The sequence below is a fragment of the Cucumis sativus genome, chromosome 5 (assembly GCF_000004075.3).
Source record: "Cucumis sativus cultivar 9930 chromosome 5, Cucumber_9930_V3, whole genome shotgun sequence".
In the NCBI taxonomy this organism is placed as follows: domain Eukaryota; kingdom Viridiplantae; phylum Streptophyta; class Magnoliopsida; order Cucurbitales; family Cucurbitaceae; genus Cucumis; species Cucumis sativus.
The window spans coordinates 9,056,078-9,083,919 of NC_026659.2; the positions used below are offsets into that span (position 1 = coordinate 9,056,078).

The 27,842-nt window shown below is 32.6% G+C and overlaps 1 protein-coding gene across 4 annotated transcripts; it reads right to left on the bottom strand.

Annotated features, from left to right (window-relative positions):
• Positions 1-12,115: 12,115 nt before the first annotated feature.
• Positions 12,116-27,132, bottom strand: LOC101222874 (trihelix transcription factor PTL). Of its 4 annotated transcripts, none has more exons than XM_031886291.1 (4): positions 26,358-27,132; positions 24,634-24,888; positions 17,651-17,877; positions 12,116-12,317 (listed from the first exon to the last, which is right to left on the bottom strand). In XM_031886291.1, the coding sequence occupies exons 1-4, from the start codon at positions 27,007-27,009 to the stop codon at positions 12,234-12,236; spliced, it is 1,218 nt and encodes a 405-aa protein (XP_031742151.1). In that variant the 5' UTR covers positions 27,010-27,132; the 3' UTR covers positions 12,116-12,233. The 4 variants fall into 4 exon arrangements, with proteins under 4 accessions (XP_031742151.1, XP_031742150.1, XP_004140413.2 ...); XM_031886290.1 differs by having other exon boundaries at positions 24,634-24,903; positions 26,358-27,130; XM_004140365.3 differs by lacking the exon at positions 12,116-12,317 and adding an exon at positions 15,516-15,769 and having other exon boundaries at positions 24,634-24,903; positions 26,358-27,128.
• Positions 27,133-27,842: the final 710 nt, after the last annotated feature.

The window sequence follows — 27,842 nt, forward strand, 5'->3', positions numbered from 1 at the left end:
TTGATCTTTTTGTGGAGACATAAACATGGATCAAGTTCGAGTATATAACATAAATAGTCTATAGTATATGAATAATGGTTGGGCACCTTATTTAGAGAAACTATGGATGCGGCCCGCTTTGTAGTAAGTACAAACGAGATTATCCTGAATCGTTCATATAGAGACATGAAAGTGGGGGCATCCTATGTAAAGTACTTACATAAGACTGAACTATAAAACTAAAGTTGTGAGCAGTAGGTCAGTGTTATGCATGCTAGGCGGCAAGGCATAGAGGTTATAATGTGTTATTGAGATGTTTATGACAAGGTCATGACATAGCTGAGCGGCAAGGCATATGCTCAGGCTGCACGCATGGCTTGCGAAAAGAGGTTAGTAGGTGGCAAACTAAGCGCACAACACCATGCGAACAATGACACACAGTGGGCGCTGATGTATAGCCTTGTGCATGTGTTGCCCCTCATTACGAAGTTAGCACGCAGTGTACACCCCTCACTGTGAGATTAGCACGTGACAAGGCCCAAGGCCATGCGCGTGCGGCCAACCCCGTCCATCATGTCAATAGCACCGTTGGGCTGTTTTCGAGTTGGTTTGGATTGTTTTGATATTTTTTAGAATTTCAAGTAAAATTTTGATATTCAAGGGATTAATTAAAGATAAAATATGAATTTTTCATTACAAGGAAGATTGGGAGAAATTTTCAGTCAAGGATCTGTACAAGAATTGTGAGTAACACCATGATTTCTAGAAATATTTAATAAACATGTTTTCAAGCTTACAAACAATAGCTTGTGTGTTACAAAATGTTTTAAATGTTATTTATTAAAGTTATTATGCTCTATAAGCAATAGCTTGTGGAATGATTTAGAATATAATTTTCATGTTATTATTTCAAGTTATGTTTTATGATAAGTTTCAAAAGTATTTAAGCATTTTTTAGACTATATTGTACGATTTGTATAGCAACCCTTTGGGGGTATTACCTATGCACAAAGGTTCCTTTGGTGAAGATATTCAATAGATACTTAGATTCTTATCATTAAGACTGACTAATGAGACGAGGGTTCTACAGATGGCTTTCCATCTCTTGAGATGATGATCTGTAGGTTCCCACTTGAAGTAGCTATAACGAGATGGGGCACTACTGATGCTTGGATTCTGCTGCGTTAGCAAGATGAGGGCCATCAGATGGACCACCTTATAAACAAGATGAGGGCCATCAGAGGGACCACCTTATAAATAAGATGAGGGACAATGTTTGCTACTTATATGGTATAACAAGATGTTGTTACTTATATGGTATAACAAGTGAAAGATAGAAAATGTTTGCTAAAAAGGGTATTTAAATGTTATGTTCATGTTTTGTTTATGGAAAGAACCAAGTTTTAAGTTAAATCATTTTTGGAAACTATTTTCTAAAATTTTTTCTCACTAAATCAATCTACTTATACTTTAAAAAATGTTCTCCCACTTTCTAGGTACAGATTGTGGATCTTCGTGTGCTAAACATACTGCTAGCAGGCTAACTTAGTTTTGAACCATAAAAGGAACTGTTTTACTTTAAAGCATTATTGTATTATACAAGAGTTTATTCTTCTATGTTTGATATATTTTTCACTTGGTTTCGATAAAAAGAATATTAAATGAGTCACATTATGGTTTTAAGTATTTCAAGGTAGAAGACTTTCGTTGTTGATTATTTCACGTTTCCATGTCATGTGTCAATTGAGGTTATTTCGGAGGTGAACAACTTCAGTTGACATTACGCCACGTCTCAGGATGACCAAATAGGTGCTCGGGGTGGGATGTGACAGAGAACCTTCAAAAGTGGGCCTTTTGATGTAGGTGCTAGACGACAAAGCATTGAATAACCTCCAAAAGTACATATCTAGGCATTTTGGATGCTTGACAATGTAAACTTGATAGGCATAAAGAATGATTTAGAGGTTATATGGCTTGGAAATCTTGGAAAATACTAGGCAAGAAGGAAGAACTAGAGGTTAGTCATGTGCTTGGCGAGAAGACCTAAGAGGTTAGCAAGCTTAAATTGGGCGGCTAAGGCATGAAAGAAATACACTAGGCAAGAAGAGAACCTCTAAAGAAGTGTCATTGGACGTGTAAGGTTGTCCCTTAGAGCTTAGTAAGGGTCTTGAGAGGTTAGGCGAGAAAGTTGGTAGTCTGGTGTTAGGTGAGAAGCATGTCATGCCAGGAAGTCATAGAGGTTAGCTAGCCGTTTTGGACAATTACGTGGTTGATTAAGGGCATTTAGTTTAAAGTTAATCCAAGTGTCCTAATCATTTTACATGCATTTTTGCAGCCAAGGAGGAGGTGGATTAGAAGCAAGAGGTGTAACAAGGAGATTAAGAGGTGGAACAGAAAGAAGGAGGTGTCAATTCATGTTCATACAAAGCTCTCTTATAAATAGACAACTTCAGCCAAGGGTTTCTCACAACTTACTCGTGTTAATTATTTCAAATCACTCCCAAAAGTTTCATAGTTGTGTCTAGTTTATTGAAGAGGGCTGTTGAGAAATTTAAAGGATGGAAGATTGGTATTCTGATCAAAATTAGGCAAGAAGGTCATTCTAAAAGAGAAAAATGAGCAAGGTGCGTTTCTGGAAAGCTATAGAACTCGTTTATTGGAGTTTGATTTTGAAAGTTCGAAGTAAGATAGTTAGGAAATTTTAAAGAAACTTTCCAGAAGCAAGTTTTGTCAAAAGAGTTATGGATTTGAAGTTACGATTTTTTAAAGTTGGGTCATGTTTCTAGACGAAAAATAAAGTTTTGGACAATAGGTCAGTGCCATGCATGTTTAGGCGAGATGGATGTGGTTTTATTTCATTACGGTTATTTTGGATTGTTTTGAGGCACATGGAAAGGCCATGGCATAACCGATCAACAAGGTCATGCGGGCAACCAGCAAGGCATGCGCTCAGGTTGCCCGCATGACCTTGCGAGAAGAGGTTAGCGTATAGGCTATACGTGTAACACAAAGCGTGCAAGGCGTGCGATGAGCGCACTAGGTAGGCAGCCAGGATGCATGCAACATCCCTCACTATAAAGTTAGCACGTGGTCGCGGCTCACCTCAGCAAGGTTAGCATGCACTAAAGCCCTAGGCCATGCACGCATGCTAAATTCCATCCACCATTTCAATTAGCACTGAAGGGCCATTTTTGGGTTGTTTTGTTATTTTTGGAAATATTAAGGAAAATGTTGGATATTTTCAAGACCAGAGGATTAATTAAGGGTTAAATGTGGGTTTTTCAAACCAAGGAGATTTTAGTGGAATTTTCTGACAATGGATCCATTCAAGTATCGTGAGTAACACAATGATTTAAAAGTTGATTTATAAAGCATGGTTTCAAAGGTATTGTTCAAATATATGATTTATGATAAATGATTATGGAAATAATGTTTCAAGTTATATTATTTTTGAATGATATGGTGATGAAAGCAAAGAAAATGTTTCAATGTTTTCAATATGTTTTCTCCTAGCCTAAATATTCCATGAGACCTATTGTATACATGTGCTTAACTGCATACTGGTGGTAGGGTTGACGAACCTATAATTTATGGGCCATCAAGAATGGTATATATTTATGCCTTAAAGGAGGAGAATTACAATGTAAAGTATTTCCTAACGACAGTTCGTCTTCGGGCGAAGAGGTTTAACACTGCATGTGACTATCGATCATTGTCTTCCAAAAACAAGCATTGATAAATGTTATGAAATGACTATTATTGATAAATGTATTTAAGTTTACATTTTATGTTAAATTGTTTATGAGACTTGTTTTTATAAAACCGTTGCTCACTAAGTTTTTCGACTTACTCTTTCAAAATGTTTTCCCTCTTTCCAGGTACAGATTGTGACTCTCGCGTGTTGAACATATTGTTACCACGTTAAGTTAATTTTCAGTCATGAAAATACATTTTAGTAGAAATATCGTTATGTTTTATTAAAGATTTAAACTTTCATGTTTTATACAAATTACTTAGTATTTATTAAAGACATTTCAAATAGGTTACATTACAACTTTTCAATTATTTCAAAGTTTAAAGTCTTTCGCTGGCAAGTGTTTCATGTTTTCATGTCAAGGTTCAGTTGAAGTTGTTTTAGAGGTGAATGGCTCTAATTGATATCATGCCACATCTCGAACCAAGCAAGCAGGTGCACAGGGTTGGGTATGACATCTTAACTGTCTTTTTTCAATTAAACTTAGACATATAGTGTGGAAAAAATGTTTAAACATAACAAGAATAATTTAAATCTTTTACAAAACATCTTCAGGTGTGTACCCAACCTTTGGACATCCCGCTCAACTGTCTTATATAGACCAAATGAAATTTAGAGTTCCAACTAAAGCAAAACCATAACAAAACTCAACAATCTCAACCCTTATACTAGTTTATTATATACAACGACAACTAAGTCTTCTATTAGTTTAACTAAAAATTATCATGCATGCATAGAATCAGTCATACAAAATCTAATCAAACTTCTAGTAGAGTGAGAAGAGCTTCAACAAGTGTCAGAACCACGATCTTTACCTGTAAGGGAAGTAAATATTGGAAGGATGAACTATAATGCCTCGTGAGTAACAACTTTTAAAACAAAGCATCTTTACTAAAAGAAGTATGCACTTATAAAAGAAATCTTTATATAATGCTTTTCTAGGCAAACATTTATGACAAAACAACTCATGGCTTAGAAGCAACTAGTTTAACTTTACCATGTTGTGGTAGGGCGTGCCCGATACCCTCAACATCTTTTCTAACCTTAACTCTACGATGTAGTAGGGCACACGCCCAATACTCCCATCGTCTTTATCGTAGTGGGGCACGCCTAACACTCATGACCACATCGTTGTCATTGAGTACACTTAACATCGACAACAAAATAACCTTCTATGTGCACATAATATCATTATAATCTTAGTCATGTATCTAATATCGCTCTTAGAAATATAAAAACATTTAATCATGCTTTTCTCTTAAGATTTTCTCACTTAAGTGTCAACTTAGCTTAACTCGTACTTAGTTACTAGAGCTCTTTAACTTGATGCCACTCTTGCATCCTGCCTTGCCTAAACTTATCCATCACTTGGATATATTTTCATAAACTCAACATTCAAATAATCAGCTCAAAAATCTTTAACTAGAATGCTTTTATACTTAAATCATGCATACTTATTTATCAATCTCATAAAAACTCTTTCAAAACTTTAAAGTCATGCTTGGTAATACATTTATAACTCAAGTGTAAATCAAATACTTTAACTCAAAGCATGCTATAAATAAACTTAATTAAACAATTTAGAAATTTATTTGAAACTTATTTTTGTCACTCACAACTTTTGACTAGATTCTTGGTTTCGAGATTGGCCCTATTTCCTCTTGCCTTGAAAATAACGAGAAAACTCCAGTAAATCTTGGGTTCCAACTAAAGAACCTTATTCGCCTTCTTACCTTTTTTCCTTTTTCTTCTCAAGAAAATTATTTTCTTACTAACTTTGATCCCTTTGAGCTCTTTGGTGGCCTTGGCTTGTTCAAGACTAGTTCTTCAATTTTTCCCTAGCTCCACACGAGCTCCCAACTGATTTAGTGCCTAAAATAACTAGCCCTAACTTAGCAAACTTGCTCTTAAGCTTCTTAAACAAGGAAGAAAAAACTTTGACTTACTTGGATCTAACCTCAAGCTCTACTCTTCCTTCTCGAATGTCTCTTGCTCAAACACCCCTAGTTGAAGCTTGGCCAAACTACCCTCTTGCTTGACTTCAACACTTGCAAGCAAATCTCAGCTTCTTTCTACTTCTCTTTACTTTGCTCTTGAAGAGGAAATGGTGAGAAATGAGAGTTTGTTGTTCTTAAAGTGCTTTTTGCGTCTGTAAAACGCTAGTCTTCGTGAGATATAATATTCCCTAATTTTAATCCTGGTCGAACACAGCCCTGAGATGGCCCAAGATCCATCTCTGAAACCCTTTTATCTTTGGATTTTGGTTTACCACAACCTTAAGGTGTATCAGGATTTTCTTTATATATTTCTCTACCTTTTCTCTTGGTCGAACAAGGTCTGAGATTCTCATTTCTATCTTGAGATTCCACTTTAGGTACTTGCTTTGATTTAATTTGCTCAGAGATGCTATTTCGAGATCTTTAGTTTAACTTGAGACTCTTGGACAACTAAAAAACTTAACTTCTTAACTTTTTAGCAAGAAAATGGGATAGAAGATATATATTATAACCCTCCTCTATTTTGGAAATTTTGTCCTTGACATTTAAAATCCTTAAGTGAAAAGTGAGGGATACTTGCTCTTCATCTTATCTTATGTCTCCCAAGTTGGTTATCCTACCTTGTGGTGCCTCCAAAGGACTTTCAATAATGGGATAGTCTTATTTCTTTGCAGCTGCTCTTTCCTATTAATAACTTGTAGAAATACAAATTATTGTTAGCCTTTTATATAAAATAATGAGGTCTAAACGCATGAGTAGAAAGAACTAAAGGAAAAAGTAGGCCATTTGGCTAACTTGTGATAACTTAGCGTAAAAGAGCCTTATTCCTGTTTTATCATGTTTATGTGATTAAATTACACTATTCCTAGATAAAAGAAGTGAAGCTCAACGATTCAACGTTTAGGCAAAAGTGCCACTGTAGCTTTTCAAAGCATTGAATGGTGTGTGACCTTTTGTTAACATCAACTTTTGCCTATAAATAGAGTCTCTCACTTCAGAACTCCGAGTGCATAATTTATGGCCGAAGAGCAAGCTCAAACATCATCCATCCTTTGTTTCGCTAAAGTTTCTAGGTGAGAGCCTGAAACAAAAGAGAGAGAGAGAGAGAGAGTTCATTCCCACCATTTCCCCCCAGTATTAGGCAAACATCCTAGCCAAGGAGGATGAGAAATCATACTTTGAGTTGTAGTCCTTTCTTCTTTCTTTCATTTTCTTTTTATGTTGTACTGTATTGTATTATGTATTTGATGGCCAAAAATCCTAAAGTTATTAGCTTAAATACATTACATTTTATATTTCATTCACTCATACTCTTGTTTTTTTGCTCCTCTATTATGTTTAATTAGCTTGTGTTGATAAAATGTATTTTTGAAGTCTTAAGGACATTGTGAATGTCAAAGAACATTAATGCCGATAGGTTGCCCACTTTAATCAAGATGTATTTACTCAAGTTTCACTGAGTTAAGTGTGAATGTCAAAGAACATTGTATATTTGAAAGAAGAATAATGTGTTTGATCGTAATCATCTGACAAATGAAAACACACATTTAACTAAGCGTTTTGTAAGAAGAGTACAACAATGTATTTTTCTTGCTAAGTTCATTCTTTACATACATTGCAGAAATTACAATGTGTGTAGTGAAAGCACCGAGAGATTGCCCACAATCAAGAAAAAACAACTTAGAATATTTATAACATGATTAGACATAAATCATAAGTCACTCTGAGTATTTAAATCTCAAAAGGAGAGCAAGTATGGTAGAACGTTGAGAAGCATGTCGCCTTAATGCCGAGTTAAAGTATGCTTTATGTTGCCTAGAACCTTCAAGTTCATCCTAACACATTTAGATAGTTGAACCATTCCTTCCTTGACATGTCTATAATGAGTTCACTATTCATCTCTTTTCATCTTTCCATGTCATCTTGCACTGCCAGAAGCACCACGTGTATATAATAGAGTAGAATAGATAACATATTGTTCATATATAACATTGTATAACTTATACCACATAGTTTTAGTAGCATGATAAGGTAAAATAGGAACTCAAGCTCCCTGTGTTCGACTCTAGACTTACTAGGAAACCTCTTTTCACTTGCACTTGGGCGAATGAGAAGAAAACTTGTATGACAATATTTACATTTTGCGATTTAGCAACGCATGGATAGGATTGCACCTTTTAATACATATTATTATCTAGTCGTCACATAGCCACTTTATTAGAGCTCTTAACGCCACATCTATGGCAACCTTGCATGCGCACAAACAATCAAAAGACAAACTCACATGCACACAAATAAACACAAACAAGTTTTTGTCGCTATTGTTGGGGAGATTAATGTTTTTCCTGTATAACTTAATAGTGCGCTAAAATTGTGTAGAAAGATCTATTTTAGTTGAATCACGTCCTTTAGCCAACAAGAATGTGAACTAGTTTATGAGCGATAAAGAATGACCAAGATTTTAACTCAACCCTATAATAGAACAAAATTTTTGAAGGAACATGGTTGTCTATTTCGTGCTTGAACTTAATAATTTCATGTGCATATAATGCAATTGCAATACACCACCAAGTTTGGTTATTGCGCGTAAGGCGCTTACTGTAACTCTATGTACGTTATGCTTCAATTCTAGGCGATCAGTCATGAGTCATAATTATAGCATGTGAAATGCTTGCCATCTACCTCTTCATCGTGTAATTCCTAAGTCATCACTGAGTATAAGTTTTTCTACTGCTTGCCTAAGTGCAAGCGAAATAGTAGGTTTACCTAGGTAATCTAGGGTCGAACACATGGAATTGTTTAGCTCCTAACTCATTCTAATATGTGGAAAATCATGCGATAAAGATTAAACAGTAATTTGTATAAACAATGTATGAAAATTTTCGTAACTATTTACACTACGGTGCTCAGTGGTGCAAGGTGACTATGGGTTATGACGTGGTTAAGTATGTTCTCATCTTAGGCAAAATAAGAAAGGAAACAGAATTAAATTACTAAACAAACTAGTTGCTGCCTTGATACTTTGAGGCAATTTAATTGTATCAACTACGAATTAAGGCATACACATCTCAGTCCATTACCGTACTTGCTCACCTTTCGGGATGCAAATACACGAGATTAATGACATTATCTCGTGACTCATTGTGCATGCAATAATAGTAGCTAATCCTTAATTAAGGCTCATGCCTCCAAACATATTTTACCCCACACATCATCCTCTCATAGATGTATGATAAGGACAAACTTAGCGATGAGAATGCATTACTATATTCTTTTCACTACTTGCTTAGTTCATTGTAAATTACGCAAATTCAATGATTTTGTTCTCTATTCTTGGGAAAGGTGACTTACCGTATTTAATACTACACTTTCCCCAATGTCCCTCTGCCACACGTCGGAGAAAGTTAACGTTTGAAATTAATATTTATGTTTCCGTGACATCCATCTACCACACGTCGGGGAAAGGTCAAATATTCATTTTATATTTGACCTTTTCCCAACGTCCATTTACCTCACGTCAGGGAAAGTTCATTATTAAATTAATATTTATACGTTCTCCGACACCTATTCTCCATACGTTGAGGAACATAACTTATGCTGACACGACTATACGTGTGTCGGCGTTGGTTGGTCAATATCGACACACTGTTCACCTACACCTTACACAACGTTGAAATTTCTCTGATTTCTTGTAATGTATATTACAATGAAGTGTAAAGATGGAGAGAAAGAAGAGTGGAAAAATTACTACAAATTAGGGGGGAACGGGGGAATAATTCTTCTCTTGCTTGAACTCTAAGCTTCAAATGGCCTATTCGAGCCTTGCACCCACTCAGGCGCTCTTTCTTCTTGGTTAAGATGAAGTACTTATATAGGCATCTTTTCGGTGGAAAACTTCTATGCCTCTAAACGTGTCAGCACTGACTTTAGCACTGTAAAGTCATGTCATTCCAACTACCATTCTTGTCTTGTAGTTAGCTTTCCTTACATGATGACATGTTTCCTTGCCTAGGTTGTTCGCCAAGCGAGCTTTCATTGTGTGGCCTTCTGTGCAAGATGTTGTCTGTTATTTGCTCATTTCTTCTTTTCCCACTTATCTTGCGTTTAGACTTGTTAATCGTGTAAAACAGGCATGGTGCTTATGTAAGCTGCATTTCTAAATATTTATAAATTTATAACACGAGTCACGCACTTTAATCATTTTCATATGCATTTTAAGCTTATTATTATAATAAAAGAGAGTATAATAACGGATTTTTATACGCGTTATCACTACTCCTCACATATTATTTGATAGACTAGAACTTAGTGACATGGCATGCACCATTCCTTGAGAGTCTTATTTTTTCGTTCTACTATGTCATTTTGTTGTGTGAGTAAGGAGCAGTAAAATCATGAATAATATCATTTAATTCATAAATTTTTTTTAAATGTTTTATCAGAGTACTCACCACCTCTATCTAATCTTAATCTTTTTATCTAATTCATTTTTAGTTTCTACCATAAATTTCAAAAGCATGCTATTAGATTCATCTTTTATTTTTATCAAACAGATCTTAGTAAATCTGAAGAAATCATCAAGAAAAGATATATAATAGGTTTTACCACCTCTACTTGTAGTGTTTTCGAAATCACCTAGATTAGAGTGAATTAATACTAATAGTTCGATACTTCTAATCACAACTGGTTTGAAAGGTTTCTTAAAGTATTTACTTTCTACACAAACATAGTATATACTAGTTTCATGTGTGTTCGCACGAGATTTTCGGAGAAATTTGATTCGTGGATTTGAACTTGAGTTGATGTTGTATCTTTGTTGATTTTGTTGCGAATGCGGTTCAATTTCTAGAATTTGATCCTCTGATTCTCTCTCGACTGGATGCTTACGTTTGATTTGGAGGAAGCAGAGCACGTGATGTTCTTGAAGTTTCTTGAACGTCTACGCTTGATTTGGAGAAGCAGAGCATGTGATCTTCTTCAAGTTGGTTGAACGTCTACGCTTGAGTTAGGGAAGCGGAGCACACGATGTTCTTCAAGTTAGTTGAATGCCTACGTTTGATTTGAGGAAGCGGAGCACGTGATGTTCTTGAAGTTGGAGTCTTGGAAGAAAGTTTGTATCTTCAAAGGAGTTTTAACCTTCAAAGGAAGTTGGAGTCTTAGAAGAAAAGTTGGAGTCAAGCTCTTGCTTTTACAACTGATCGGAGAAAAAGAAGAAAACGTTTACAGATGGGGGAAAGCCTATTCCTTTCTGCCACTCTCTAGGGTTTTGGCCTATTCAGGCACTGCATCTATTCAGGCGTCTTCTGTCTAGGTTGAAGGTGATGGCTTTCTATAGGAAACATTTGGGAGGGAAACTTCTATTCTTCTTAGTGTCAGCACCATACGTTGAAAATTTTTTGTTGCACGTCACATCAGCTTCAACTACCACTCTTTGTCTTCCAGTGACCCTTCCTCACGTGATAACGTTGTTCCTCATCTAAAGATGTTCATCGCTAGATGTGTTCTCTATCGCGTAGTCCTTGCACGAGATGTTTCTTGTGGTTCACTAGTTTCTTTCTTTCTTCATTATCCTACGTTCAAACACTTATGCGTTTGCAACATAAGTTACGCATTGTGATCATCATCTTATACATTTTGACCTTATTATTCTAATAAAAGGAGCTATAATAACAGATATTTGTACATGTTATAATGTTGCGCACGTGCTTGCACCTACCCAGTGCCTCTCGCATACATGGCATGCATGTTGGTGCTCCCCGCACACCGTGTGTCGTTCTAACATCTAAGGTAGTGTTATGCGTGCAGCCTGAGCGTACACCTTGCCACTTGGTTGTACCATGACCTTGTCATGTGCGTGCAGCCTGACCCAAAATAACCTCTATAACCAAAACACCAACCTTGTCTCGCCTACACATGCATGACTCACAACCACTACCCAGACGTTGTTTAACTTTTAGAATAATCACCCATCTTTGAAAACTCATAACTTAAAATTCATAACTCTTTAAGTTATTTTTGTTGTTTTCTTCCCTTTTCTTTTAGTTTCAAACGCTTGAAAATGAAAAATTCTGTCATTTTTAAAACGCTTTAGCTCAAACCTCCCACAACCTCAAATTTATAGTGCAGGAAAATCCTTATTCCAAAAAAGTGAACGATAAGATGAACTTTGAGAACTTTACAAAAGAGGTTTGAGGTAAAGCTTGCTTACCTAAAGATTACCAGAAGTACTTACTAAGTTCATTTCGCTAAGGAGAGTTGTCATCGCCAGAGACACGTTAAATTAAAGTTTGTATAATTCTCATCATGGAAGTTATCCTTGCAAACAACAAAAGATACAATGCGGAGAATACAAAAATGAAACATGCAACAAGAACAGTAAAAAGCGTAGCATGAAAGAAATATGGACTCGTATAAATTTGATTAAAGAAGTTTATAAACATATTACAAAAGAATAGAACTAATGCCGAAGCAAAATACAAAATTACATGATAACACCCCCAAATTTAGTTGTCGTGGCGAGGAGCATGTTCATCAGGGGCTTGATGGATTGGCGGGAATGGTGCTACCAAGTCAGGTAGAATGACAGGCTGAGGCACACGTTGAACAAATACTGCGTGAGTATATTCCTATTAAGCTTGAACAAATATAAGAGATTAAGTATCTTAGAACTGACAATGGTTTAAAGCTTTGTAGAGAGGTTTTCAATGTTTTTTGTAGGGAAAATGGTATCACAAGACATAAGACTGTGAGATACACACCTCAACAAAATGGGGTGTTAAAAGACTTAATAGAACAATCATGGAAAGAGTAAGATGCCTATTGTCTGATATCCTCGAAGAAAAATTTAGGGCTGAAGTTGCTGCCTGTGTTATATGTACACACTAAACAGAAGCCCTCATACCTCTTTAAGGTTCTTAACACCTAAAGATAAATTGTCCAAACACCCTCCAAATCTAAATAATCTCAAGATGTTTGGATGTGTAAGATATGTTCATCAAAACCAAGGGAAGCTAAAGGAAAGAGCTACTACATGCATGTTCGTTGGCTTCACATAAGAGGTCAAGGGTTTCAAGATGTGGCACCCCACTTACAAGAATTTTATAAATTAGTAGGGATGTTCGTTTCAAAGAAAATGAGATGTTTATGCAAGAAAAAGATAAACTTGACGAAAATCCTAAAGCAACACAAACCTATATTACTCAGTTTAAGGAGGAGAATACTAGAAATGAAGCTCAATCTACTGAGGGAACTACTGCTACCGATGAAGAACAAGTAGAGAACACAAGTGGTGAACAAACAGAAACAGTTGAAGAATAACCTGACTTGAGTTAATACTCCCTAGCAAGAAACAAATAAAGAAGAATAATTGTTTCTTCTGCTAAGTATGCTTAAACTAACTATATGAACTTTTTTCTAAATGCTACTGCAACTCCAAATGATCATAAACCAAGTTCCTTTGAGAAAGCTGTAAATGGTAGTGATGCTAGACAGTGGATTGAAGCTATGAGTGAAGAAATAAATTCACTAAATGTGAATGATACTTGGACCCTAGCTTCTCTACCTAATGGATGCAAACCAATAGCATCAAAGTGGATCTATAAATTCAAGGAGTGAATTACAAAAGACTTACCGCCTAGGTACAAGGCAAGGCTAGTAGCAAAAGGTTTAACTCAGAGAAAAGGTATAGACTATTCTAAAATTTTCTCTCTTGTTGTTAAACAGACTTCTTCTATCCTTAGTTACCTAAAACAATTTTGAGTTGGACCAATGTGATGTCAAGACAACCTTTCTTCATGGCTATCTAGATGAAACCATATACATTGAACAACCGAAAGGTTTTGAGGTACAAGGAAAGGAAGATCTCTACTGCTTATTAAAGAAGTCAATCTATGGGTTGCAGCAATCACCTAGGTGTTGGTATATAAGATTTAATGACTTTATAGTTGGTTTGGGTTTTCAAATAAGCACATATGATATGTGTGTCTACATAAACTCAACAACCTATAAAGACAAGGTCTACTTGTTACTTTATGTTGATACATGCTCCTTGCCAGAAGCTCTAATGATGACTTCGTTCATGTCAAACATCTTTTGAGTAAGAATTTTACATGAAAGACTTGGGAGAATCAAAGAAAATCATAGGGATTGACATCATTAAATATAGAGACCAATTTATACTAAGTATCAGTCAATCAACCTATTTTGAGAAGGTAATTATCATGAGGCTTAACTTAACAAATGCAATATCTGTAGCTCTTCCTATTGCACAACATTTTGAACTATCAGCTGCAAATTCTCCTAATGATACTAACTTGAACACAAACAACAAATAGAGAATGTGTCTTATAGCCAAGCAGTGGGAAGTCTAATGTACCTAAAATAGAAGTGATATTCTAAAAGAGATGAGTCGTAAGAAAGAAAGATGAATAAAAAATAGATGAATAAAAATAGAAAAAAGAAAATCTTGAAAATGAGCTAAAGAAATCTTGCATAGAAGATGAATAAATCGCAAAAAAAAAAAAAAAGAAGAAAGAGAAGTGACGAATAGTTTGCAATATCAAGGACAAATCTGAAATTTATGGCAAATTTCTATCAGGCGCTTCATGAAATTTTTTATTTTGTTACAGACCTGAAAATTAATCTATTAATTTTATTTTTATAATTTAAATTTAATTTTAAATTTTAAATTGGTGAATATTTAAATTGATATATTATTTAATCTTCCAAATTTAAATTGTGAATATGTTTTATTTAAATATTTTAAAATTTTAAAATGTGAAATGTCAAATTTTGTATGTTATTTTAAATTTAAATTTATTATTTTAGCATCATCAAAATTAGTCAGAATCTTATCTTATATAATTTTTTTACAAAGATAATCATTTAGATTATATTTAATATTTTAGACCACGACATTTATATAAAAGTATAATTGAATTGAATCAAAATTAGTTAGAATTTTACCTTATATAATTTTTAACAGCATATGATAAATAAAAAGTATTGTATTATAAATATTTATTTTGTAACTGGATTTATGTGTATTTGATAGTGTTAATATTTTAATATTAATTTTTATATTTTAATGAATTATATATATATATATATTACATAATTAAAAATTATACTTAAATAGAAAGAAAAGAAAATGTTAGAAAAATGGCTCGAGCAAAGAAAAACAAGAAATTATTATAAAATAAATTCTATTTCTATTTCTTTTTTCACGACATATTTATCAAACACAGTCTTATTTCTTAATCTAAAAATATTTGAAATAAAAAACGAGAAACGAAAAACAAAAAATAAAAAACAGAAAATGAAAGTTTGATCAAACGAACTCTTAATTTTAGTAAAAAGATGTATCGTTCAACTAGGTAAATTCTTACGAGACTTCCAGATGAATTCAACCAACATTTACTCTGTTTGTTAACTACTTGAGAACCGTTCTCTCTTCTCTTTAAAAAGTTGAACAAACAGTAAATCTTTTGGCCTTACTTTCATAAACTTCTATTTTGTCTCTTCAAGCAGTAATAGTTATTCATTAATTAGAAACTTCTTAAGCTTTTTGGTCCGTACTAAAATAAAAATATAAATTTGACACCCAACTCACATATTAATATATTATGGGCTACTACACTTGTAATGATCTTAGAGGTGATGTATAGATTTAATTCCATCTACAACTACCCATACAAATAATAGTTTATTGATAAAATATCAAATAAAACAATAATAAAAAGGAAAAGGAGAGAGGAACAAAAATAATATACCAAGAAAAAACTGGCTTTAGTTTTTGTAATTGAAATATAATCAAACTGAATTAATTTAAATATTCACTAAAAAAAATGTACATCTATGTGTTAGGGCAACCCAAGCCACATAGAAAATAATAAATTATATTAAACAAGTTTTACAAAATCATTAAATTCCACGTGAAACAATAATCAATTCTACTAAATTTTGTGATTAAAATTAATAACCAATTATCATCCATGGAGATGGATCATTTTTAAGCATCTCCACCTGATCCAGATGGGTCCTATACATACAAAAAAAATATATATATTATATTAAACGATATAAATAGTAAAAAAATTGAAAACTATAGTAAAAATACTTAAATAGGTTTTAGAGAATTTAATAAATTTTACTATATTAGAAAAATGACCCTTACATCATAATAGATATTGAATAATAATATCACTCTATCTTTCAATTCTAACAACAGTCTCCATATGATTTCAACCAAAAAAAAAATTTCCCTTAGAACTAATATTTAAAAATGTTCTGGGAATGTTTTACCCATAAATGAGAAAATAATAAAGCATTTAGCTACAAAGAAAGTGCTTTCCTAAATAAGTAATGGGTGGGCAGTTTATAATCTACTTCTTTTGAGTTGGTGTTATACTTAAAAAGATAATTGTTCTAAGTAACAAAATTGTTAAATATATTTTAATCTATTAATAATAAATTTAAGTATAGAATATTTATGGAGGTATAGTCTTTGATATTTTACTATATTTAGAACCCAATTAATACTTAAAATTTGAAATATTTTTAAATAAAAGCAAATTCATGAAAAATGGTAAAAGAAAGACAAATATTTCTTCATTTTGAAATAATAAACCAAAAAAAATTAAATATTTTGTTCATTTTGCATTTTTAAAATTTTTTTAATTACTCCTATCTTTTTAATTAAACTTTTATTTGAGGTTTATCTCTAATAAAAAATAATTTGATTTTTTTTATTTATATTCAACTATCTTCTATTTAAATACGTGAAAAGTTGAACCTCAACATGGATTTCATATTTTTCAACCTTCTATTTTATTTTTTATTCTATTTTCAGTGAGATTTGCATTTCAATATTATTATAACATGATTTAATTTAATTTATATCGAAATATGCACATCATAATTAAATATTTTTAATTAGATTTTTTCATGTTTATTTTATGTATTTAAATTGCAGTTTAAACACTTTTTTAGTTTATATTATACACTATAAATTCTTTTTTTTTTAATGATTTTTATGTCAAGCAATATTCTAAAACCTAGAATCTTTCTATTTTGTCTCCCTAAATAAACAAGTAAAATGAAACACAACTATCAAGTCTTGTTAATACAATTAAGGGAAATTTACTCAATATTAAGATAAAATATTTTCCATTGGTCCTCAATAATAAGATTTGGAATTACTATGTTAACTTAATTGTTTTTTTAAGAAGAAACAAAAACTTCAAATAAATTTATTATTATTATTTCTTTATTATTTATTTTCTACCCATATCTTCAAGAAAATTAAGTAGAAATTTTAAAAACTAAAAAACAGTATATGCTTTTAAGAACTTATTTTAACTTTTAAAATTTTACTAAAAATTCAACGAAATCCATTTAAAAAAATTGAAAGAAAGAAACACAATTGTCCTTTCCACATTTTCTTCTCCATACTATAAAAATTGGTGAATGTTAAGTGACAAATTTAAGATTAAAAAACAAAAAAGTTAGAATTTAATCTATAATCTCAAAATATAGAATTTGATCTCTATAGTTTGACAAAACCTCCAGGTCTATATGAGTTGATAAAATTTTATAAAACATAAAATTTGATCTCTATAGTTTGATAAAACCTCCAGATCTATATGAGTTGATAAAATTTTATAAATAATCCTTACTGTGGGAACTACTAACTGACTAGGGTTTTATCAAACTTTAACAGCTAACTTCTAATTAAAAATCACCGAAACTAATAAATCAAATTTACAATTTAACCTTATCATATCACAAAACTTTTGGAAACTTAACCTTATACTATGCAACTTGTGATGATTTGTATCAATAGATTTTACGACCACATGCATTTGATATATAAAATAATATGTATGAATGGTAGAGAGAGAGAGAGAGAGAGAGAGATTACCATGGAAGAAGTAGAAGGAGGAGGAGGTGGGATGTTATGGAGCATATTGTGCATCATAGTTTGCATGAGCGAAGGCATCTGATCTCTAAGTTGAGAAAGCTCATTCTTCACATTCATAAGCTCAGCTTGCATTGCTTCATTTTGCTCTTTCAATATTCTCACCTCCTCTCCACTGTATAAACATGATTCATATCCTTCTGATCTTCCTCTTCTATCATTATCTATCCCTATGCTCACAATTTCAAACCAATAAAAGAAGAAATATCAACTTTAATTTATAACAATTTAGTCTATACACATTCACAGTTTTAATTTTTCTAATTCCCTACATGTACTCTTTTTTGAATTAATAATAAATTAGTAGTTATACAGTGAAAATTTAAACTAAAACCTTCCACCCATCAATTCCATCAACTGTCGTTAGAGGTAAAAATATTAAAACTTTATTGTGATGTGATACATTGTATATAAAAGGATAAAATACCACTTTTTGAATTTGTTTGAAATATGAAGAAAAACGAGAAAACGGGAAAGAAGAAGCCAAGGAGTTGGTTCAATAGTGTCCTTTTTCTTATTCTGAAAAAGAAAAAGAAAAAAGTGATTGGTACTGTTTTTTCCATTTTTGTGGAATAAAAGAAAAGGTTTCAGAAAATTGTTTGAAGCAATATTTTTCGATTCTTGTTATCAAAGAACTCAAATTTAAAAAATGGAAACCTAACTGGAAGAATATTAACAATAATCAGAATAAGAAATAGAAAATAGAAAACTTGGAAAACCTTACCAAATGACTTCAAATTATGACATTAGTTTTTTAAAAATTGTCTTCAAAAATAAGAAGGAAAATTTCTATTTCTATTATCATTATTCCTCTTTTTAGTATATTCTTTCAATTTCATCAAATTAAACTTTTTCTTTATAAATAAAATTTAGTTTCATCAAGTTCTTAAAATATTTTAAAAATAAAAAAATTTTAAGTTAGTTTCAACAAATAAAAGAAATAATTTTTTTGAATTCATAGAAAAGTGACATTTTAAACAAAATAAAGAAATTTTGTTGTGTGATTTTTTTTTTTCACAAAATAGTTTGTATTTTTTTATTATTCTTAAAAAAACTCCAACTTTAAACTTAATTAGTTAGTTATTGCAATTTCTATCATTATTTAATCTCTTTAATTTCAATATAAGCTCTAAAAACAAATTTTAATATAACTAAATACTTCATTAAATACGTTTGGGGAATGAACTATTTAAAAATAAAATAATATAAGCTCATTGTGAATACTTTTTCATGAGTTTTCAAATAAAAACCCATCCTAGGGTAAAAAGGGTAATTTATTTATAAATTTGAGATTAAGATTGGAACACTTATTTTAATTTTGGGGAAAATTTGTTCAAAATAGAAAATTTGACAAAGTATTTATGATTTATAGAAAAATATGTTGTAATTTATGTCTTAAAACTCGTAATTTGTAGTTTAAAATTATATTTCATTTAATAAAGTGGTTACTGAGGATTTATGAGTGAAAATTAAATATTATAATCTTCAATCCAACAAAATAACATCCCAAGGCTATCACGAGTAAACTTGAACTTCAGGTAGAGACATCAACATAAATCAAATTCGAGTATATAGCCTAATCAACGGTCTATAATATATGAATAATAATGTTGCGCACATTATTTTTAGTACACTATGGTTGCAGTCCGTTTTGCAGTTAGTACAAACAATGTGATCTTAAATCGTTCATGTGGAGAGATGAAAGTGGAGACATCTTATGTAAAGAGTTTGCATAAGACTAGAATAATGAAATAGTCACTTTTACGTTATAACACTGTTGACTAACTAACTATTTCGATTATTGATTACCTATATAACTTAATCTTAATTCCGAGCTAACAATGAACTTTTGTTCACATGAAATTATCCCTAGATCTACATAGATGAGGGTAGCTCAACAGTGCTGACCTAATAAGCCTCCCATTTCAAGTGTAAGATTGGATAGATAGCTAAGAACATAGAGTGCAAGACGAAACTCACTCCTACCCGCTTTAGAGTTAGTAGATAGGTTATTCCCTTAAGAACTTAATCTAGGTCTTGAACAAGGGGACTCCACCCTCACATTGGACCGAGAGAGATTTAGTTTTTAAGTTAGACATCAAAACCAATTGTTTAATAGTGGATCACTGAGACCTAAGGAGCAAGATGTAATCTTGGGGGTAAAACGATATTTTGCCCCAATCGAGGTTACAAACAACTTGTGAAAGTTTAACTTACCAATCATAATTATATCAGATGGACACAAATATATCTATAGTGGGGGGAGTGCAACTACGAGACTTTAGTGGAATGACCTGTTAGTTCACAAATATTGATTAGCTTGGTCTAAAAGAGTTTAACCAGTTAATCTTGAATCATTAGAGTCCAATGATTTATAGGTCCATTAGATTCTCTTACAAGCTCATATGGAATTAACTTACAAGATTAGTTCAAATAGTTTGAATTAGGTAAGGAGAGATAAACCGACAAATATATATGATATAATATACAACTATCAGTTTAGAAGTAGAGTTTTATATTTAAATATGATTTAAATATAAAAAATATAAATGCAGCTTCTTATTCGAAATCTCAAAAACGATGGAAATAGTCAAAGTTAAAAAAGTCAAAATGTTGATTGTTTACTTTGAAAAGTTAAACTTTGACCAACTATAGATTCAAATGTAATTTGAATTTTGAAAAAATGAAATGCAGATTCATACTCGAGAGGTCAGAATTAGTCAAGGAGGTCAAAATGGTAAAAGTCAAAATATTGACTTTTGACTTGAGAAATCAAAGTTTGATTTGACTTGAATAGCCGAATGACTATTTTGTCCTTTAACTGAAATTAGTGAAAAATTTCAACCTTTTTATTGAATAATTCCACTAACATTCAATATAATGTAAAGTGTTGGACTTAAGTGAATTTTCACTTCCAATAGTTACATGTCTTTTGCCTATTGAAAAGCTAGTTTTACAAGATTGAAAAATCTTTTGACATTAAAACAAAAAGTGAAAAACTCACCTAAATTCTCTTAACCCTAATCTAATTTCCATTTCTCTCCCTTTGGTCAATTCATTCACTTATCGGATCTCACAACTCGATTATAAATCTGGAGAATAGTAGGTCAACACTATAGTGGTTGTCCTAGTTTCGTGTTCGTGAAGAGATTACGAGGATTGGAAAACTTCAAAAGTCGTATGAGTTTTCCTTAACCCTAATTTCACTTAATTAGAGTAGTATATATTAATTTCTAAATGATTTAGATACAATTAAAATAAAATTTAATCCATCAAAGTAAAGCGCAATAAATTTTATCTTTTAGTAATTTTTTTACGTGGAGTATGAATTTTTTTTTATTTCTTAAAATACCCTTAAATTTTATATTAATTTTTACTTTTTTTTATCAACTTAAAAAGAGCTTATGTCTTTGTTTTTTAATTGTTTTAGTTAGAAGCACTTTAAGTTGCAATGTAATAACGCTAATTTTCTTCTTTTTTTTTGTATTCTCTGGTTGAAGAGTGGAAAAAAAGGTGTGAGTGACCAAATTTTTTGAAAGAGTATTCATATAATTGGGATCAAAAGAGAGAAAACTATTATGTGATTGAAGCAATTTCACATAGTGGATTTCTTTTTTGTCCATGGTTTTCTCCAAGTTTAGAGTTTTCCACGTAAATTCTTATCATTTCTGTTTTTATTGCTTTCTCTTAATTTCTTTATTATTTTTCTATTTTTTCCTATAGTAGAAGTGAGAGGTTTTACCCAACAAATGGTATTAAACCCTTGGGTTCATAGTTTCTTGAATTTCCAAGTATTCTCTACGGCTGCAACGGTGTCTAACCTAAAACTGGTTGCAATATTTGTGAATACTGTGAGTTGTCACTATTTGTTATTTTTGCTAGGAAGTGAAGTAGATAAGTCAACCCTTATGAGTTTAGTAAAGTTTGATGTGGATAAATTTAATGGAAAATGAACTTCGATTTGAAGCAAGAGCAAGTTCAGGATGTGCTGATATAAGTTAGCTAGATTACACAAGTGCAAGTTAAACGGTGATGATGTTCTAGTGCAGTTAAAGAATGATTCCAACAGAGGTTCAAAGAAGATAGTTTTTAACTGAAAATAGGTTGCTGGAGATGTTGATAGTTTAAGGACATAAAAGATAGACCAGACTCGTCAAAAGGCTCTAAATCGAATGCTGATGATGTCTTCTGGTAAGGGGAGACAGTGACTTCCTCTAAAGAAGACAAAATTCATCTTCGTGGTATGTCCGCTTTGCCATGATAGACAATGTGAGGTTAGTGGTTCGACAACTTTGCACCTTAAGAGTGGTCTACAGGTGTATTAACGCGAGGTACATTTTTTAGTGTGCTGCCTTAAATGGGCTGATGTTCCTCCAGAGTACATAGGTTGTCAAGGGCAATCTATAGGTAAGTTTATTAATTACTTTACATGTATGTTAAACCTACATATACAGGAATCTAATCCATATTTTCTTTCATTTGTAGCAATGGTACGTGCTTGATTTCACAGATCAAGCACTTAATTGATTTAGTGAGCATCAAATGCTCAGCAATTTCAAAGAGTTCAGGGGAGACTACCTAAGGCATTTTAAAAAGTTTAACAACCTTGAACAAGCACGTGCTAACCCACTGAACAAATTGGTGAATAGTTTAAAAGATTAGAACTTCCTTTGCGATCACTATTTAAGTCGACAATTTTAGGTCATTTCAATTTCTAATGTTCCATAATGTTATTTTTTTTTCTTTTTTTGTATGTATCATTTTTATTGTTTGAATGTAGAAGCAATCAAGGACCAACAAGGATGCTAGAGCGAAATAGCCTTACAACCATAGCAGCGGGTCCAAGTCGTTCCTACAACGACAACATGAGCTCACTAAAAAACTAGGTCAACTAGTGGACTGTGTGCAGCTGTTCAAACAAACACACACCAATAGGAGTGGCCAATTCGTTTCACAGGCGGCCGCAGATGAGAGTGTAAGTTTATGAGAACCTTTTGATTTATTTTCTACTTTTAATTGTGAGTTCACATAATTAACTGAACACTTTGGGTGCAAAATCAAATGTTGGAACTCCAGTCCAACCCACATCAGAAGATTCTTAACCACTCTCAAAGGATGAGATATGTGAACCGTTTTGGATAGACGACCAAGCTACTCAAAAGGTCATGATTGGGTCCCAAGCCAAGTTCCGAAAAATGGTGGCAGTTCTTTGTCTTCATATTTGCTAGAAATACAATCTAGGGAGATTTGCGAACTAAGAGCTAGCCTTGAGTGCTTGCAATCAAAGATTGAAGAACAAAGAAGTGAGCTTGAAGAAGCTAAGCGATTGATTGAAGAACAATAAAGAGTGTCAGAGATTCATGTTTGAAAAATGCAAGAAATTGTTCGACAAATTGAAGAAATGAAGAAGATGATTGAGAAAATGAGTTGGGCACACAGAGAACCTTGAACACTTTTGATGTATATTTTAAAATTTTTAAGTTGTTTAATTTGTTATCGATGATATATAAATTTACTTTCATGTCGTTGTAGGTGTGGACTTCTTTGAACATGGCATACTTTTTTCTTTTTATGTAATTGTTCAGTTTAAAACAACATGTAATTGTATTTTCTAATTATATAAATGATAGTTTAGTATTTTATTGATTCTAATATTTTGTGTTTGTTGTTACTGAATTTAAATCAAATCAAACTAAAAAAAAGTATCTCACGATAAAAAAAAAAAAAAAAAAAACATAATATTTGGAAAAAAATAATTAAAATTATCTCCTGACGCATAAAGGTGTCGGGAATAAGAACCCTTCCCTTGACATTCTAAACACAGTGTCGAGGAAGCCAATCCTGACGCTGCGTCGAGATTTCCTTTCTCCCGACTCTGGATGGACACGTCGAGCGGTACCTTTCACCGCTCGACGTGCCCCATCCGTTGGAATGCTCTGTGTCGAGAGAAAAGAACTCTCGACTCCTTCACGTTTGTGTTTCAAGAATTACTCTCCTAACACAGTACTTCTAACTTTCTTTCCAACATTGTTTGGCATATATGTCAACACTTTACCGTGTCGGGAGAACCTCTATTTCTTGTAGTGCTTGGCGATTATGCAAGGCATGTGGTGGAAGTTATGTCAATGACTGAAAAACTTCCAGGTAAATCAAATAGATGAAAGTTGAACTACAAATATTAGTAAAGTTTATCAACATGTGATGAAAAAGGAAAATATTGGAAGGTGGTAGTCCAAGTGGCCTACTTTTATAGTGAAGTAGATTATAATTCTATGATATGAGAATTATGATTGCAAGTTAAAACAATCGATGTTCCATAAGCTGTAGATTCTTCAAATATCTTGAAGTGAGAAAATTGTTGGGTTTTTTCTTGGGAAAAATATTAAAAATGCAACTGTCGAACCTAAAAAAAAAAAGTTCAGAAAAATCATAGATTTGTTCTACATTAAAAGAGTTTAAGAAAGTCGTGAATTTTTCCTACAATGAAATGGTTTAGGAAAGTTATAGACTAAAATAAGTCTATATCTTTGTTTTTCAATTATCTCGATTAGAAGCATTTTAAGTTCTGGTGTTAATTAAATTTTTTTTGTATTCTCTAGTTGGAGAGTAGAAAAAGTTGTGGGTAGTCAAAAACTTGGAGAGAGTATTCTTATAGCCAGATCGAGAAAGAAAAAATTATTCTTTAAGATTATAGCAACTTTACACGTAGTGAATTTTTTATTAGTCCATTATTTTTATTGAAGTTGGAAGCTTTGTATGTAAATTGTTGAATTTTCAGTTTTTAGTACTTTCTCAGTTAATTTTATGCTTATTTCCTTAGTAGGAGGGGAGGTTTTTTCCAACCATGGAAAGGAGAAATAATGTAGGCAATATGTGAGATAGAAATAGTGAGCAAAGAAATAGTATATAAAAAAGTGTATAAGTACCAGCGGAGAGGTTGGCGACGGCGGCGACGAGGTCGGCGATGCCTTGGCGGTGAATATGATTTCGGGTCTCCTCAATTTGAAGGCGGCGTTTTCGAAGTTCCATAAGTTGTTGGTGTCGAATTTCTCTTTGCTCCTCGCAACTGTGGAGCGTTTGACCCAACGCTGAAACGCTTCTCTCAATTCTTCTTCCAATATTATCTTCCATTTTCCTTCTCTTTGCCTCCACCTTCTCTTTCTTCTCGCTTGACTCTGTTCCTGATGACGACGACTCTACATATATAAATAATTTATTATTTAGCAATTTTTGTAACTATTTTGTAAGTTTTTTGAACTCCAATATGACATAAATTTATAAATAGACTTTTTTTTTTATAATTATGTTGAAATATATGTTGATAAATATCTTCAAATAAATTATCTAATAATCAATCTTAGTTTCTGTCCAGGATCTAAAGAATTCCAGAAAATATATTCCTTTCACCAATATATGCATTATAAACATTGATGATATAATAGATTCCACCAAGAGTTTAGTTTCATAACTTGAAATATTATATTCATTAAACAAAATTTACTATGGAACATGCGGTAAGAACTAATACGAAACTAAAAATACAAACAAGAAGAAAGAAAAAAGAAAATAGAAAGAAGAAATAATATTTAAATATGGTAAGGCTGAAAAGTGAAGTTTTTGCATTGCATGCTTAGATTGGAGAGACTATATTGTATTATCATCATTGGAAGTATCTTAGTAAAAGGCGATTATCTAATGGCAAAGCTTTTCAAAGATATATAATTAATTAAGTTTGAACCTTAAAAAGGGATTTGTATTATGTTTTTTTTTTTAGATTACCCAAAAGGATCTTCCCACGATCTCAATCTGATCACAATTCCCTCACTGGTCCGCATCATTGTCTTTCCTCCAAAATTTCTCATTTCCAATATTTTACATTATTTCTCTCTCTGCCCCTCTTTTTTCAAAATTTGCCCCCAATCTTTTAATATTTTCAACTCTACCCACAGTTTCCCAACCTTATTTCTAGAGACTACCACCCATACCAATTTCTACTAACACAATGCTATTTATTTAATTCAATCACTTGAGACTTGAGTCTTGAGTCTTATGCCTTAAATCATTTCTAAAATTGCATTGCATTGCCAATTTTTTCATACATCTACTTTTAAAACATTGTCTAATCTAAAAGTATGAGCGAGAATTGATATGTACCATTGTCCTAGATTTATTTAATTTAAGAATACCAGTGGTCATTTAAATCCTTAAAAATGGTGGGGTTTAACGGCTCTCATTTATTCCTATAAGAAGAGAATGTGAGGGTTGGATAAGCAATTAGGAGGAAATGAAATCGGATGGATGAGAACTGGAAGGAGCATGAGAAATGCAATAGAGGTGAGCGTAGATGATTAGAAAAGGAATAACGAAACGAAAAGGAAGAAGAATACGGGAGGAGGGTCCTATTAAAAATTGTGGCAGAGTCAAACCCTGCAACTTTGACCCAAAATATTAACTCTTCTCCCCCTTTTATCTTTTTTTTCTTTTAAAGAAAATATTATAATAATATAAAGAAAAGAAAACCGAAAATAAATAAATAAATAAAACCCCGAAAATGAAAGGTCCAGGACTTGGGGGACGATTTAATAGTATCATACACACACAAAGTAATAAATAAATAAATAAATAAAACAGAAAAAACAAACAAACTAACCTGAAAGCTGCGGAGAGTTAGTGGCGGTGGGGGGCGGGAGAAGAGCGGAAGGAGGCGGAGCAGGAAGAGGAAGAAGGAGAATGCCAGTGTTAGAGGAATTAGAAGGTTTTTGAGAGAACTTCCTCTGAACGACGTCGTTTAAAGCTTGATAAACTTCAAACGCCATATTCGAAGGGAGATTCTTGTCTTTTCGCTCATGTTTCTCCATTTTCCAGTAAGAAGGAATTTGTTGATCACACGCGCGGGATTCATACTCCCGCACTTTTTTATAGTCGCGGAGGAGATTATCCCACTTGTCATTGCACTGATTTTGGCTCCGTTGACAACCGTGGCTCCAGCAGTAATTTTCCACCCACTTCCACCGGAGCTCTCCGCCCTTCCTCGCCGCCGGATCCACCGTGCTAGGACCTAAGTTCGCCTTGTTCCGCCGCTCGTCGTCCAACTTCTTCGCCGTTATTAGAATCATTGTTTCTTGGAGAGTCCAGTTTCCTTTTCGGTACTCTCGGACTATTACCGCTGAAGATGAAGTTGCTGCCGCCGTGTTCATTCGGGTACCGCCGGTTGCTCCGCTGTGGATTACGGGTAAACGCGGAAGATGTTGTTGGTGGTGGTGGTGTGGTGGCTCCGATGATGTTGTCGGAGGATCCGACATGGGTTTGGCATCTCAAGACTCACAATGGAAATGGATAGAGAGAAATAGAAAGAGAAAGAGGGCAAAAGTTTTTCCTTTCCTCTCTCTCTCTCTCTCTCTCTTCTTGTTATTATTATTGGGTTTATTATTTGAATTTTTTATAAAGAAAATAATGTTGAGATTTCAAATACGAGTAACTCCACTACTATTGCTGACATATACAACTTCATACATTTTACCTGAATTATGACTCTTAAATTAGTGGTATCTAAACTTTTTTCATCATTTTTTTACTTTTTCTCCTTTCTTTTTCGAGTAAACTTGTAGTTCTAAACATTAGTGGGTTTAGTTCTCTTAACTCACCTTATTCTATAGTTCTCTCTTTCTCAATTTCTTGTGTTGTTTATCATGAGCCTTCAACAAAATTTAATTTTTAGTTTTACTTCCTATCTATCTAGTTATCCAATCAGTGGATCTAGTACAATGATGCATATCTTTTAATTGATCACCTTCTAAAGATTACATATCTATAATTAGAGAAGGACAATTTATGTTGTGTATTTATAAGTATATTTTATTATTTTATCAAGTATGATGTAATGTGGGAATTGTATTCCTCACAATCATACTAATATTCCACATTTAACATCAATTTATCTTAATTACTATACCATTTTTTTCTCTAGCTAACACTAAAACTTTGTTTTAAATTGTTTTGTAGCTTTAAAAATAGTGTTGGGAAGATGCAAATAATTGTTTGGTAAATTTTAAACATAAACTGAAAAATAATTATTGAATTGAGATAAAATATAAAAAAACTTAATAGCTAGTTAGAAGAGAGTTTTTTTAGGAAG

Excerpts from the sequence above, each read along its gene's own strand:
- LOC101222874 (XM_031886290.1), bottom strand. The coding sequence starts at position 27,009 with ATGTCGGATCCTCCGACAACATCATCGGAGCCACCACACCACCACCAC. Across the intron at positions 24,904-26,357 it reads TAACTCTCCGCAGCTTTCAG|AGTCGTCGTCATCAGGAACA; the intron begins GTTAGTTTGTTT and ends TTATATATGTAG. Across the intron at positions 12,318-17,650 it reads CTCCTTCTACTTCTTCCATG|CCTGTCATTCTACCTGACTT; the intron begins GTAATCTCTCTC and ends CGTGTGCCTCAG.